The sequence below is a fragment of the Notothenia rossii genome (assembly GCF_949606895.1).
Source record: "Notothenia rossii genome assembly, chromosome: 5".
NCBI classification, from domain to species: Eukaryota; Metazoa; Chordata; class Actinopteri; order Perciformes; family Nototheniidae; genus Notothenia; species Notothenia rossii.
Window position 1 is genome coordinate 87,936,972 of NC_136903.1, and position 16,908 is coordinate 87,953,879.

Genomic DNA, 16,908 nt, shown 5'->3' on the forward strand with positions numbered 1-16,908 from the left:
CCTTTACATTCCCAAATTGAAATACAGATATAAAGAATACGAAAATTGCCTCAATGCAATTCTTTAATGCCTTGAAATCTGATTCACCTGTTTTGTTGGGTTGCACGGTGGCGAAGTGGTTAATGTGAACGGTTTTCTGTCACTTTGAGTAAATCCTGTAATTGTCCACGGTGTAACTCTCACCCATTGTTATTTGGGATCTGCGGTTACAGGTGGAAGGATAGTAGTTATTTATACAATGTCATATTTTGGTGTCAAATTATGTTACAGGTTTCTTTGGGTCCATTCGTTTACCTAATCTGAAGCCCTACAGTAATATCAGAGGACTGGTGTTTGAAGAAACAGAGCGTTCTATCACTGGGTTAGTTTAAATGCATGACAGAAAAACTATCCTATCCATTTGTATAATACAGAAAATGTAGTGCCTCTGGCTTGATGTGAGAAATGGTAACCTGTAGACCAGGGCTTCTCAAACTCGGAGGTCCGGATACAGACCGAACTGCAAATCAACCCTGTGTCCCATTATAATTTTTTTTTAAATCTGATGTAAATTAATGTATATTTTCTTGTGTCTGACGCGTTGTGAGAATGAACGTGCATATATATATTTACTTGTGTGTGTGAGCGTTACTTTACTGGCATTGATCCGGACCGGTGACCTAAAATTCACAAGTGGACCTTTAACAAAAAAGTTGGAGTACCCCTGCTGTAGACTATAACAATCTGCCTATGAAAGAAGGCTAAAGCTAACGGATTATCAGTAAATATGAGCTAGTTAGCTAGCTAAACATTTGATTAAATAGTATGACAAAAAAGTAACTAAAACACATTGACAACATATTGCACTCTGCCGCTCCAAGAGTGACCTACACGGTATCCAAACAGCGCTCTGAATTTAAGAACGGTCCAGTTTGTGCCATAGTGCGCTCCAGCGTCTGAAGTAACTTACAAACGCACCCTTTATTGCTAACATTGCTAACAAAAATCAGCCTACTGGTGCCTTCAGCTGTTTAATGAAATCTCTCTAACAGCAGTCTGAGAGTCACCCATATCCTGCCAGGTGAGGGTCACATGGTGGACGGAGACAGAGAAAGGCATCGGTAAAGGCATGCACTCTCGCTAACTAGCTATTTGTGATGTTTTGAACATGGTAAAGGGGGATTCAAATCAAACACCGCACACACAGTGACAATTAGACTCCTGTCCTATTGTTTGGGTTGTACTCTCTCGGTAGCAATTCACGCTCAATACTTGTTCAATGCATTGTCTTAAACCAGTGAAGTACCCATTCCCAAGCCATGTCCTTCCCCATAGGAAAGTAGAAGCTCTAGTAAGAAATGGCAAGACAGAATAAACTCAGTGTACTCTAAACTCTACATAAAAAGGTAAAAAGGTCGTAATTGGGCTTTGTCAAGAAGCTAATGTTTACTGTCTGGTTAGTTGGTTTGTCAGCAGGATTACATATAAACTACTGGCCCAATTGTCATGTAACTTATTAGGAGGATGTTGCACATGCCAATGAAGAACTGATTACATTTTGGAGCAGACTGGGCGGATACAGAAATGTTCTTTTACTTTAGTTAATAATGCAATATACACTGAACAAAAATATAAACGCAACACTTTTGTTTTTGCTCCCATTTTTCATGAGATGAACTCAAAGATCTAAAACATGTTCTATATACACAAAATAACCATTTCTCTCAAATATTGTTCACAAATCTGAAAAAATCTGTGATAGTCAGCACTTCTCCTTTGCCGAGATAATCCATCCCACCTCACAGGTGTGCCTTAGGCTGGCCACAATAAAAGGCCACTCTGAAACATGCATTTTTGCTTTATTGGGGGGGTCTGGGGGGGCCCGAAAACCAGTCAGTATCTGGTGTGAGGGTTAGGATTAGGGTTAGGGTTAGGGTAATGTTGTGAATCGAGTGGCCTGTGTTCATCGTCCATAACATACACCTGCCCATACCATAACCCCACCACCACCATGGGCCACTCGATTCACAACATTACCCTAACCCTAACCCTAACCCTAACCCTAACCCTCACACCAGATACTGACTGGTTTTCGGACCCCCCCAGACCCCCCCAATAAAGCAAAAATGCATGTTTCAGAGTGGCCTTTTATTGCGGCCAGCCTAAGGCACACCTGTGCAATAATCATGCTGTCTGATCAGCATCTTGATATGCCACACCTGTGAGGTGGGATGGATTATCTTGGCAAAGGAGAAGTGCTCACTATCACAGATTTTTTCAGATTTGTGAACAATATTTGAGAGAAATGGTTATTTTTTGTATATAGAAAATGTTTTAGATCTTTGAGTTCATCTCATTAAAAATGGGAGCAAAAACAAAAGTGTTGCGTTTATATTTTTGTTCAGTGTAGGTCATTGGCCCTTGGGGAAGTGACCCTCTGGTTTCTCTTTTGTCATAAAGCTGTACCCTACCCTCCATGATGATATCAATGTTCAAGGTTAGTTTATTTGTATAGCACATTTTAAGACACAGAGGCATTTCAAAGTGCTTCACATGTGCATTTAACACATAATAATGTAAAGGGGACCTATCATGCAAAATGCACTTTGTGATTTTATACACAAATATGTGTCCCCTGTGCGTCGGGGAACTCACGCAGCGTCAGAAAATAAAACCCTTTCTCTTTTCCTCCGTACCCAAATCTTTAAAAACGGGGGTACAACGAGCGGATACAGATTTGCTGCAGATATGACGTAATTACGTAAGGTGGACTCACAGAGAGTTGCTATCAGAAACAATGCCTGACGTGTTTTGGACGTAATCTCGTCTTTGTTTACATTAGCAAGCCTCGCTAACACTCAGAGCTAACCTGTACTGTAGAGAGCATGTGTTTAAAAAGCAGGAAATTAAAAAAAGGAACTCACCTTGTGATAAACCCGCAAGAGAAAAAGCATTTGAGCTCCATACTATTTCAGAAATAATCCTTGATGTGGTTTAGAACAGGATGGCGTTTTATCACAGCAGAATTTAACTTTATCTCCGGTAGAATTCTGATCAGGCATTAGCTCCGCCTTTTTTTTTTTTCAAGCTAAGGACCCAAAATCTGCGTTTCTCTAACAGGGCTGCAAAAGAGGGGTTTGAGGGGTTTCTAAAATTCCGGATCTGTTTGTATTTTGAGCAAAACACATCATCGACATGTTTTTATATATTTTTATATATCTGAGAACCATAATATATGCCTTAAAATAGCATGATAGGTGCACTTTAAAACAAACAAACAAAAAAAGACAATTCATAAAAGCGGTAAAATAATGGTTGCAGCTAAAATTGCAAAGATAAGGCACGGTTATAGCATCGGATAGGCAGCATTAAAAAAACTCACTAAAACTCACCTCTTCAATCTGGCTTTTAATGTGTGATTGTTGTTACTGTATATTGCTTGATTTTAATTTGACTTCAACTATATTCATTTGTTTTTCTTTTCTTTTCACTATCTCTGTAAAGCAACTTTGAGCACCTGTAAAAGCACTTACAAAATAAATCTATTATTATTAAAAAGAAAAGTTTTAACCTTGATTTGAAAGAACCCAAGGTTGGGGCGGACTTCAGATTTTCAGTTTGTTCCAGGCTTGTGGTTCATAAAAGCTGCCTCAGCATGATTGCCAATAGGAATGATGATCGATTGAATTACATCAAGGGAATGAAGGTATTGGATGAAGTTGTTGAAAACACTCTCACCGGGGGTTGTGATGGAGAAGAAGTGAAAGAACCCATTACATTTTGGAGCAGACCGGGCAGATACAAAAATGTTCTTTTACTTTAGTTAAAAATGCAAGATAGCTCATTGGCCCTTGGCGAAGTCACCCTTTCGTTTCAAGAAATGCAGCATCTTTCTTTGTACTTCTCTTTTGTCATAAAGCTGGAGCCTCCATGATGATATTATCGCCAATAGGAATGATGATCGATTGAATCATATCAAGGGAATGAAAGGATTGGATGTTGAAGGGAGAAAGTTGGTGAAAACAATCTCACCAGGGGTTGTAATGGAGAAGAAGTGAACACTCAAAGCGAGGCTAGTCGCTGTATTCTGCTGCTGTTCAGTGTGTGTAGGCTGGAGGCGATGGGAGAGAGAGTGGGGGAGTGTGTTTGGTGGACAGCCATTCATCCTGAGCTGAGGGACCGTTTCCAAATCTCCCCCTGACATTCTTCTGGATTCAAAGAAGCCCCGGGACAGAAGTGGCCCAAAACTGGCACAGACTGCCTCACCGTTGCCAGGGACAGCCACTCCGGTTGCTAGGGCCCAGCGCTGTTTTGTCTTCCGTTCTCACCTCACTTCCTGGTTTGAAAAAAAAAAAAGAAAGGCTGGAGGATCATTAACAACGAGAAGGACCCCATACTATACTGTATGTCCAGACGTACTAAGACAGACTCACACACGTTTTCATTCAGTTAGTTATTCCTGTCTTTAACGGCCCTTTTTCCATCTTAAGCAAACATCTATCCAGTGATGTCGTCAGGTAGATTTGTTAACCTAAAGGAAAGATTATTCATATCTGTTTATGATCAGTTACACAGTCCTGTTCCTAAATGAGAAGGGTCAAACTGTTCCATGTCCTTTCTCTGACTTTACAGTTTACAGTGTAACTTTGGGATTAAATTGGTTACATCATATCTTTCCACTGGATATGCTTGTTCTCCCATTCATAAAAAAAAGCAGAGCTTAGACTTCAGTCCAGACAGGAAGTTAGAATATGTGGGGTTGTTTAGGTTGACAACTGCTTGTTGTTGACCTTTCAATTTGTATAAAATACTGATCAGTTTTATATTTTAAATGTACAGTGAGAAGGATTGACAGAGCTGTCAAGTGACTTCCAGCCGTCTGACAAACACTGAATGCTAATAGCATAGCAATGTTAATATGATCAGTAGGCATGGGCGGTATCATTTTTTTCATACCGTCATACCTTGCTGACATCATACCGTGGTATACGGTATATGACGGTATCAGTCCCAATTTAAGGGGTAATTTTCCCCCCCCAATTTTTTTTTACTCACTATATCAACAGCCAGCCCCACCAACATTTTTTTCCACCAGCCGCCACTGACGGTATGACTTGGGTCGACTTGAGTGAGGTGGCGTTCGGCGGCAAATAGATGTTTCGAACGGTATATTATATGTTCGGTGTAAAATGCAGCCCGAGCCGGTAGACGCTCGCAAAGTGCCGCGACGTGCGCGTAGGTGCAAAACAAGGGCTGCATACATGACACATTGTGCAAATGGCACATTTTGAGATCGGATATAGGACGCGTTTGTAGATGTCCGACGTTGTTTCCATAGGGAGCTAAGTTAACAATATATCATCATACATAAACATTTTCCGGGAGTAAATACTTGACTTATTGAATAAAGTTTGCTATATTGACTAACTAGTTTGGCAATATTATTCCGTGCATGTGTTAAAAACCTTATTTCCATTTGATTCATTGGATTACTCGCGTGAATGATTAGCACGTAAATGCTTTCGTTTTTAAAACCGTCCGACCTCGACTACAAAACCATCAACCAGTTGCATAGGATTAAAAAATGTCAACACTCACTCACCCCGTTTTAAACATTCCCAAAGATGTGCCTCTGTCTGTCGTTGTGCTGGATGAAGTCACTGGCAACGAGTAAACCCAAAATAGTCCCAAACAGGCGCAGAGGCATTTTTCTTTTTTACTAGTTGTCCGAGTTCGGGGCCGGCAAATGCTGCCGCCATCTTGCTCAGCTCAGCTCTGTGCTGAGCTCTGAGAGCGGGAAAGACGGACTGCCCTCCCCTGCCCTCTGCTGGCGCGTGCTGTGCATTACAACCAATGTCGTCCCTGTCAAAACTCCGTGTCAGTGTAATAGAATGAAACGCATCTATGATTTGGCGCACAGTCTGTGACGTCACGGTATTGAAAATCATACCGACGGTATTTCGAAATACCCTGGTATACCGTAATACCGTCATACCGCCCAAGCCTAATGATCAGTTCTCTGTAGTACAGTAGGCCTTTACAAATCTGGGTAAAAACAGCTGCGTTTGAATTTATGTTGATCATTTAAATAACGTTAATAACTTCATAAATCATATTAGTGAAAGTTTACTTCAGAACTATTTACATGTTTCAACAGAGAAACATAACTTGCTGCTACGACAACAAACTAAGCTAATTGAGCTAATGCTAATACATATGATTTTATCTGTGGCGTTATGTTGATAATTGCAATAATGTTAATAACCTAATAAATCATAGTATTGATAAGTTAACATCAGATATATTGGCTCAGTGGATAGTGTGCTGAACTTGGAATCAGGGGGTAGCAAGTTCGAATCCCACTGCAGTCAGCATGTCGTTGTGGCCCTGGGACACTTCACCCCAAATTGCTCCTTAGGGGATTGCCCACAGGACTGAATGTATGTAAATCGCTTTGGCTAAAAGCGTCTAAAAAGTGACATGTAATGTAATGAATTAAGAATACACACTACCGCCGCCTGCTGGTAAGGAGAGTTATTGCCACTCACGCATGCGCAGTGCGATTTTTTGGCCAAGACGCAGGAGAAGTGAGGCGACACAACAGTCGGGTCCGTCGGGACGTGTTCTTTGGCGTCAGTTTGGTGTGTCAGGGCCTTTAAACCTCTGAGTTTCCATTCCTGCTTGCATTCAGAAGTGGAATCACAACAGCATGCAAATTATTGTTTATAAAAATGCATTGTGTGATTTGTCAAAAAACGTTTCCCAATCATCCTGTAGATTTTATAGCTATAAGAAAAGGACTCGAAGTTTAACCGATGCAGTTTGACGGGCACGTGTTTCTTCGCTCTGTTACTGCGGTTTAAAAGGAAACGGAAAAGACAGTAAACTGCAGTTAGACTTTGAATCACTGCCAGTCAATGTATGTTGTAACATTTTTGGGTAAATAATACATGTTAGCTGATGCTGCTGCCAAAAAGATATTCTGTCCGATCAATAAACGACAGAGTTGTTCATTATTGTGTCTTTGACTTTTCATTCATATTTGCATGCATGTGTGTGTTACAGAGAAACAGAGTTCTTACAGTATGTGTAGATGATTACCTTAGCTTCAGTGATCATCTTTAACAAAATGATCTGCTATTCTTAGGTCCTTACACTAGTATATCGATATTTCTACCTGGATATTGGCTATGATAAACTATGGAAAAAGGAAAAAGTGATGCTGGAAATTCAAATCCATGGATAAAGAGACATTGGAACCGTCTTATAGTTGATTGTCTATTGGTTTGAGCTGATTTCAGGAGATACCATTAGCTCTATTTGAATATGTTGTGTTAAACCGTAAAACAATCATAATAAGTCACCAGTAATGTCTTGTCCTAACTCGTGTTGTTGTTCTCTATGAAAGCAAGAATATTTAAAAGTGAGGTGTGGTGGTGCATGAATGAGTTCTAATACCCCAGAATTAATTTGCATTTTACCACTTCCTCGTTCAATTGTCACTTAAAAAAACAAAAACATTGCTACAATGTGAAACTAGGCGCAGATCACTCCAGAGCAGTTGAATTTCAACAACTTTGTCGAAGGTGTGTTCAAGCTAGCAATGAGGAATGGCTTGAGTTGGCAGGAGAATGAATGATATGTCCAAACACCAGAAACACCAGAAACACCAGAAACACCAGAAACACCAGAAACACCAGAAACACCAGAAAGGCAGGTCGTCTGTAACCCTGGAGACACAAAGGTAGAGAAATCAGGAAAATAACTTGAAAACCTCGACTGAGCGGCCTGCACTGATCTGACGATGAACTGCTGGACAACCCACATAGTCGTACTGCGGCTTAAATAGATAGGAAACCGCCAAGCAAGGTGTGTCTGGATGAAATCTGCTGCCTGCAGGAAATGCTACAAACACACACATTACATTACATAATACTTGTTAGACGCTCATATCCAAAGTGACTCACATACTCAATACTGTGGGCAATCCCCACAGGAGCAATTTGGGGTGAAGTGTCTCAGGGACACAACGACATGCTGACTGTAGTGGGGTTTGAACCTGTGCTCTCTTGATCCGAACAAAAACGCTCTATCCACTGCGCCACACACACACACGCACGCACGCACGCACACACACACACACACACACACACACACACACACACACACACACACACACACACACACACACACACACACACACACACACACACACACACACACACACACACACACACACACACACACACACACACACACACACACACACACACACACACACACACACACACACACACACACACACACACACACTAGTGTCTACCCTCATTGGCTGCTGACTCCCCACTACTGGGACTGGCCAGTAGGGACACAAATGATGAACAACTGCTTCAGACTGGACTCATGATTCATCAAAAATGTGAATATATTGCTTTCCAGATTTGTAGCGAATGTAAGACAATAGTGGTTTGTATGTTTTCAATAAAACATTATATTGGCAAGAAAATCTACAAGAGATTGTACAGTGCAATCAGAGGGATACAGTATGTCCACGTAAAGTATCTCTGTAAAGTATGTGTATTCACTAGGTATTCACTCTCTGTCCTAAACGGCTTGTTGGAGCTCGCCCCCCCCCCTCCCTGTGAGCCCAGTGTGCTCTGATTGGTCGGGACGTTGCGTGGCTTGCTGCTCAGTGAGCTGGCTTACTGGTGTGGTTTCCGGGTTGGCGATACAGCGAGAACAAGCGAAACTCACCCTGAGCACACACAAACACTCACAGCCGAAGTAAAAACAATAAGTGTGGCTTCATATTGAGTAAGAAAAAGGTTTATAACGCTGTGAGAATGGGTCTGCGGAGAGCATTTCTCCGCCATCCCAACTCGTCTATTACCAACCAGGGAGCTCTATGCAAGTCAATGGGACTCGCTATTAGTTGGAAATGTACGCTAAAGGTCCCCCCACTGCGTTTGATAGTGACGCAAAGTGTGTGTGAAGAGCTCCGCGGATTGGTCCATTTTGGTTCCGTTTGGAAGAAACAAATGGAAAAAGAGAAATGTCCAACGAGGCGTTCTGGGGCAGCATAGACAGGTATTTTCTGTGTTAGAGTTTTACTCCCTACAGGGTGTACTTTGAGGGGTTGTGACTCTACAGACCGTTTACATGCAGAAAAAGCTACACAACACAACCCCTTGTAATAACAAGGGAAGCATGACATGGGACCTTTAAACCTTCAATCACTGTTGCTTTGCAGATATAGATTTTGGCTTTTTTAAGTTTGATTCTCCATGGTTGAACTCACTCGAGTCCCTTAAATTAAGTGTTTGTAAAATAATGTAATAAGTAAGAAACAAATCCAAAGAAATACAAGGTTAAGGTTATTTATTTAAATAGCACATTTCAGACACGAAGGCAATTAAAAGTGCTTTGGCATTACCACATAACTGTCACAGTCTGCTTTCTCACTCACCTATTTTCTGCATTAACCTTCCTTAGTCACCTGGTGGTCACACCCTGTCTCTCTCTCTCACTCTGTTACACCCATCAGCTCCATTAGTATTTAGGCCCACTTCACTTTCACCTCAGTGCCAGATCGTACTTTGCAGCATGCCAGTCTTTCCCCCATTTTCCTCCAGATTGCTCTCCCGGTTTCGACCCTGTCCCTGACCAGCCTGCCTCGCCTGCTCGGGGGGGGGGGAGATGATGCTGATGCTGAGCACAAAGTGTTCGATAGCAACAGGAATACAGCACAACAAAGCTGCAGGTCCTCGGGAACAGTGTCAGGAGGCTGAGGCTACAGACTGTTATGAGACATTTCCACTACACGGCCTCGCTCGGTATGGCTAGGCCTCGTTAGGCCAGGCTCACTTTATGGCTCATTTCCATTACAGTTCAGGAACTGGGGCAGTATCTATAGTAAATCAGTGTAGGCGGAGCCGTGACGTCATCTTCAATGAGAGCCCCAGAAAAACAACACAGCCGTTAGCCCGGCGATTCTCTCTCTAGTTTAGCATACTCAGCCCGACTCAGCCTGGTTGTTCCTGGCCCTAGAACCACGATTTTATGGGGCCAGAGAAACTGTGAATTAGGACCCGCTAGCCGGTACTAGGCCAAGTGGAAACGCAACCAAAAACGGGCCCTGCACGGCTCGGCACGCATAAAGCGAGCTCCGCGCTGCAGTGGTAATGCGCTATAGATACACACACACACACACACACACACACACACACACACACACACACACACACACACACACACACACGCACACACACACACACACATACGTCTAGAAAATAGAAATAAAATACCATACAAGAGGATTGTAGTCAGGCTCTATGAGTCTCTTCTTGGATTTTTTTTCAAGATGTTGAGATCATAGGACTTGGTGGGAGAGAAGAAAAACGCGTAGCCATTATATTGTTGTTTAATATTTCTCTTATTTTCTCTTTTTTATCTGAAGTAACTGTAAGGGATAATCATTAAAAAAAAAAAAAAGAGTATTTTTTAGAATAAAGCGTTTTTATTCAAGTGGGTTTCTCTCTTTCTCTGTCTATGAATTATATAACATTTGTAGATCAAAACCAGTCTGAGGTCTGTGTTCATCTGGTGTGGTTTCGGGTCACTTTGCTGCCATTCCTTATGTAAGACTTGCGTGTATTTATTTTCCGTCTCGATGGATCATTGACAAAAGTCTTCCCACTCAGTTAGTTTGCGTGAGTGCCCATTCATTCAGGCAGGCCTATTGTTAAATTTAAACTTCTATCTGGTAGTAAATTAGTAAGACTTGTGGAGGAAACTGGCATCGCATGGGCACAACTTTCCACACAGTGGGGGTGGGGGGGAGTGAAGGGTTCAAGACCAATGGAATGCAGGACAAGGGGGACAAGGACACTTTTTTAGTTCAGTGTAGAGTCTAGTGCACAAAAACCTTAAATACCATAATTGGGTTTTGTTTTAATTACAGTTTTGCATCAATGACTTAGTTATAATTGTATTTGAGTAACTTACTTTATTATTAACATAAATGCAGTTTGGGGTATACAAAGATTATTTATGCAGCCAGACCTTGTTTTTATTTTATTTCTTAATATTTTGTAATGTTTATTTTACTAACAGCATTTTTTCAATAACTTAGTTTCAATGTATTACATAACATTACTGAAAAAACAATGGTGGTTACTCAAGTGCTGCACAATTTTGAGGTACTTATATTTTACATGTATTTAATGCCTTCAGTTAAATTAGAGATTTGGATGAATGATGTGAAATATAATCAAGTCTTAAATTAGACTTTAGTTTCAACTGGAGTAAATTCACAAGCTACCCTGCAGTATACAAAGTCATTCAAACTAGCTGCACTCAAGTACAAGATCTCAGTACTTCTACTTTTACTCAAGTACAAGATCTGAGTAGGCTACTTCTATTTTTACTCAAGCACAAGATCTGAGTACTTCTACTTTTACTCAAGAACAAGATTACATTACATAACATTGCATTTAGCTGACGCTTTTATCCAAAGCAACTTACAATAAGTGCGTTCGACCAACAAAATACAAACTTGAAGAAAACAGAATCATATAAGTACATCAGGTTTCATAGAGCCAAAACATTTCAAGTTCTACTGAACTGGCTTTAGATAAGCCAGTCCTTTATTAGTATATAAGTCAGTCTTTTATTAGTATATAAGTGCTGCTATATGTTAATAATTCTATCGCTCGAAGTGGAGTCGAAAGAGATGAGTTTTCAGTCTGCGCCGGAAGATGTGTAAGCTTTCTGCTGTCCTGATTTCAAAATCTGAGTACTTCTACTTTTACTCAAGATCTCAGTACTTCTTCCAACTCCAAGTAATTTTTGAGAGGGGCCAGAGGGGGTCCAAGCACCTTGTTACCCCCCCTAGAACCGCCCATGTCTCAGAGCGTGTCCCGCCTTGTAGCTTCCTGGCCCCCCGTAGCGGACGGGTGTATTTTGGATGTATTTTGGACGTATTATGGATGTATTATGGATGCTCATCCAAGCAGCCGGGTGGCGGGGGCCGGAGGACGGGGTGCAAACTGACGGGTCGGGAGTGAAGACTGGGCCACACTGGAGGGAGGGATGTAGGGAGGGAGGGTTTAACCATTAACCCGCATTAACCAGCTGTGCGGTACATAAGGCGTGCGCACCGGCGTCCACGCCTCAGCCAGAGCGCGTAACCACAAGCTGGAGGATGCATCCACACACTGCGAGTATCTGATCCTCACTGCACTGAAAGGTAAGCAGCTTTTTTATAATACCGAGACCACCTGCTGGACATTTCAGCTGCAGGTCCTCACAGCTTTATCCAACGGAATGTGCCATTTTGGAGAGCTCCAAATCGCAGCTTGTGAAATTATTTACGCGTTTATGTAGTGGGGATGAAGAATGGGAAATGGTAGATTCATTTTAATGAGTTTTACACTCGGTTTTGGAGCAGATCGCCCCCCCACCCCCCCACCCCCCCTGTTAAATGAGCAGTGGAAGAGAATAGGAGGCTCGGCTATTCATCGCTGACCAGGGGAGCACTAATTTACGCCTTTGCCATGTTGGGTTCGGGTGGTGTAGGTCCTGACTACTAAACAGGATTGTTTCAAAGCCAAAGACTGTGATGTCGCAACAAGACAGCAGCAAAATTAGGGGAAACAGGAAACATGGCCTTCAAAATAAGAGTGTGGGTGTATTCGGTTAGATAATTTGCTTTACGGTATTATATCATGTAATGTAGCTCCAGAGATCACCAGACTATTATTCTCTAAGCAGGCTTTTTGTCTTTAATTGCTGATTTAAAATGTGGGAGTTTGTGTGGTTACCTGTCTATCCATTGAGAGTGGAAACAGGAAAAACACGTGAGTCAAATTTAGCACCACTATGTGAGACTCCTACTTTGACTAATACTGCCTACATTGTTGAAATACTTTGGTTCTTACATAAAATGCAAATGCTATAGCAACTAAAAGAACTAAAAGCAGCAACACATAGGGTCTTCATTCTGCAGAACGACCCACTTTAGAATACAAAATATTATGTTGGATTATAATAACTGATTCATTCATCACGTTAATGTTTTCAATTTCAATCAGGTTTATCTATCAAGATTTATTTTTTGACTAATATTTTGTATAAATACTCTGAATCGACCATATTACCAAAGTTATCAAACCAGTGTAGTAAAACGTAAGTCTACATTATTTTCTGAAGTAGACTTATAACATAGCAGCAAATGCAAATACTTAAGTACAAGTACCTCAAAATTGTCCTTGAGTAAATGAACGTTTTATATCTTTCAACATCTGTTTCCGTTTTCGTAAAAACTCTGTACAGAGAGGCGAAGTCCCGCCCATCTACTTCCGACCCATGGGGCCTTATTTCGGAAAAATTATGTATTGAAGTCAAAGGGGAGAGAAAGATTAGCTTTTGATCCCGTTTGAATTGTGCCACGAATTACACATATGATGTTTGTCAATCTTAAAAATAATTTCCATGTCAAAAAAGTCAGTTTGTCGTAAAACTTTTGAAATATAAGACTATGAAAAATACGCAACTAGAAAGATTACAAATCCCAGAGTCGCATAAGTGAGCACGTTAGTTAGCATTACAGTCTTAGCCGTTTGATTTTTATTAGTCTTAACATTTAGTAACATCAAGTAACCCAAAATGTTAAACAGTAAGAGTAGTAGACATATTTCGTGATCCCTTTGAAGAGTACTGTCACCGGTGTGATCATTCTACAATACACCGTTTAAGCCCGGATGCCCCCGGCGAGACATGCTGACGCTAACGCTACATTAGCATCGGCGATCCTTTATTACTTCATGCGATCTGCACAAATGGTTAACATTGAACATTAAAAAGATCAGGCAGTTCAGGGAGAGTCGAAGGAAGGCAGGCAGGCAGGCAGCTTTGCATGACATTCTTCTGGACGTGTTTCATTATGTTGATAGTGAGGGTAGTCAATCACTTTATTGGTAAGACAGTAGTGACGGCCATCTTGGTGATGTGTGTTGTTCTGCGAGATCAGAGATGTAGTTCATTGAGAGTTTCACACAAAAAAAGTCTTACTTCAAAGTTTTACGGCAAAACATTTTATTTTTGACTTGCAAAATTATCTTTTAAATTGACAAACATCATATGTGTAATTCGTGGCACAATTCAAACCTGATCGAAAGATAACTTTTCTCTAGCCATTGACTTCAATACATAATCTTTCCGACATAAGGTCCCATTAAGGTCTCATTTGGGGAGGAAGTTGTGGTTTTTTCACTGACAGTGTTTGAAAACATTAAAATGTCCACCTGACACAACATTTCACTTCCTCAAAAAAAATTAAATATACAAAAAGATAAATAGAATGAAAAATAAATAAAATAAAGTAAAAAATTCATAGAATACAAAATAAATACAAAGGAAGAAGTCAGAATACCAGTTTGATTTACTAAACCTCTTATGACACTGCTGCTTTTTACATTTTATTTTGAAGAACCGGAAGTGGTGTGTTATCGTTGACCGTGATTGACTGTGTTTCAGTGGATGTGGGATACGCAGCTCCTCCGTTAACGCCAGAATATTTTTAGATGCCGGGAGGAAATTTGGCCCTGAATGAAACTTTTTTTTTTTTAGCTGCTGGTCTTTCCTCACATCTGCTATGATGTCCGTCAGCTGAGAGTGAGGCTCCTTTTGTTCGGATTAATATACTAGTGTCTGTTTCAAGGGATTAGACAACAAGTGTAGTTAACAAAGTGGTACTTCAGAAGTTTTCATCTTTCTCTATTAAGTCTTCATATTTGTTATCAAGGCTCTATAAGTATTTGATTTTGGTGAGTTTTGGGTTTTACTATTTATATAACATTCCTGTTACATTAATTTGTTTGTTATTGGTTATTGGTCACATTGGTCATGGTTTTCTATTAAAATTGCTCTTAACTAGTATTTTTTAAGGTTGAAGTTTTGTAAACCCTGTATTAAGGCTGTATGTTGTTGTTTTATAATGGTATTTTTATTTATATTAATCAATAGTCAGGAAACAGCTTCTTTTTTTTTCCTTAGCAAATCTGGAATGTGGCTGAAGATGTTAACATTCATTTACTGAATAATTAATGACTGTGTTTCTTTTTTCGCAGGTGACTGTCCGCTCTCGAGGAGAGGTGCTTCTCTGCAGACGGTAATTCAATCTTCATACTGCAGACCTTTAAATATCTCTCTACCAGCAGCCACGTGGTGTAAGGTGATACATTCACCCACCAGTCTGGTGATCAGTGGGCGAGCCGGACCCATCGCTGCCACTTCAGACCCTTCAATCATTCTCTTTTTAGCTTATACTGAACTCTAAAAGGACTGTTTACGAGTGACTGCAGGGGATTTCTGTGGCGAGCCCCCACGTCTATTGTTTTCCTTCCTCTTCTGTTTCAGTCCAGTACGCTCTCTTCTTCTTTTGGACTGTGCACCCTGAGGACCTTGCAGTGAATGGAGAACATACTGGTTCTGCTCCAGAAGCACCGACAGGAACACGGGCTCTGCAGGCGCACGACTGCATGTGCCTTGCTGCAGGTTTTCTCCTGGTCTTTAGTAGCGACCCCAACTCACTTTAAGCCTCTTTAATGGGATAAATCAATTGGACTGATCAGGTTCGAGACCAGATCAGGTGGCCAATTCCATTTGGACTTCCCCCCCAAAGAACTAACAGGCCGAGGCAAGCTGACCTTTTTTTTCTTGTCAAGCCCAGTGTTTTCAAAAGGCTTCCGCATGGTACTTTGGTCGAAAGAACAAGACAAACTCCCCGACATCGACATGTCCTCCGGGGACATTGAGGGGACGAAGGAGGGCGGCCCCCTGACCCCAGCCCTACTCAACTCCAACTGCTCGGTGCCCCCAGTGGTCCTCTCAAAGGGCCCCGAGGAGGAGAGCCTGGGGAGCGGGAACAACCTCGAGCTCACAGAGGTCCCGAACGGAGACGCCGCGGACGATGTGGAGAGGTCGGAGATCGTGGTGGCGACGGACTGCCGGGCGAACGCCAAAGGTCAGCGAGAGGAAGACGCTCTGCTGGAGAACGCCAGCCAGAGCAACGAGAGCGACGAAACGAGCACCGACCAGAGCCCAGAACCACTGGCGCCCCTCAAAGAGACCTCCTTCACCATCGGCCTGCAGGTGGTCTTCCCCTTCCTGCTGGCCGGGTTCGGGACCGTGGCAGCCGGGATGGTGCTAGACCTCGTCCAGGTGAGAGATCCAGACCTATTCTTTTTTTTTATTTTTATATATATATATATATATATATATATATGATTTATTTGCGACATTGTCAAACACAGAAAGCATACATACATAGACCCTTACATGTACAATCAAGGGAGTAGAAGAGACCATTCTACCAGGGTCAACAATACCAAAACAAACAACAACAAAAAAACAGACAGTAACCACAAAAAACAACATTGAAATACAATAAAATAAATAATAATAATAACAACAAAAGAAACATATACAAGACATTCTAAGGCATTAAGCTACTCGACATACTGTGTGCTACTAGTGCGAGGGAATCTAGACCTATTCTAAGATAAGATACACCTTTATTAATCCCTGTGGGGAAATTCAGTAGTTAAACAGCAACAGGGTAAGAATGAAAAACAGGACAGCACAGATTCATACGGATTAGAGATACTAATAACTGGTAACTTTAAACTAAACTATACGGCGCACAGTGAGCATGCAGCAGAGAGAAACTGGTCCATCCAAACTGGAGAATATTGTCCAAGCCTAAAGATCTAGTGATGCTAATGGAAATATGTCGGGGACTGTGAGAAAGTGGAAGCGGGGAACATCTTTATAAAGTAAGTCCTTGGTATTGGTTGTCAGTCTGAAAAGCTTAAGCTGATTGTAAATGTAAACTCCTTTATTAATCCATGGATCACTGATGCTTTTCAA

At 41.4% G+C, this 16,908-nt stretch overlaps 1 protein-coding gene across 1 annotated transcript in view; it reads left to right on the plus strand.

Annotated features, from left to right (window-relative positions):
* Window positions 1–14,635: 14,635 nt before the first annotated feature.
* slc41a1 (solute carrier family 41 member 1) overlaps window positions 14,636–16,908 on the plus strand; it is a gene marked incomplete at its 3' end in the record, with an annotated part of 33,464 nt that continues 31,191 nt past the window's right edge. The window contains exons 1-2 of the mRNA XM_079680591.1: window positions 14,636–14,652; window positions 15,108–16,200. Of these exons, the coding sequence (XP_079536717.1) occupies window positions 15,730–16,200 (471 nt within the window). The 5' untranslated portion in view covers window positions 14,636–14,652; window positions 15,108–15,729. The remainder of the gene's footprint in view (window positions 14,653–15,107; window positions 16,201–16,908) is intronic.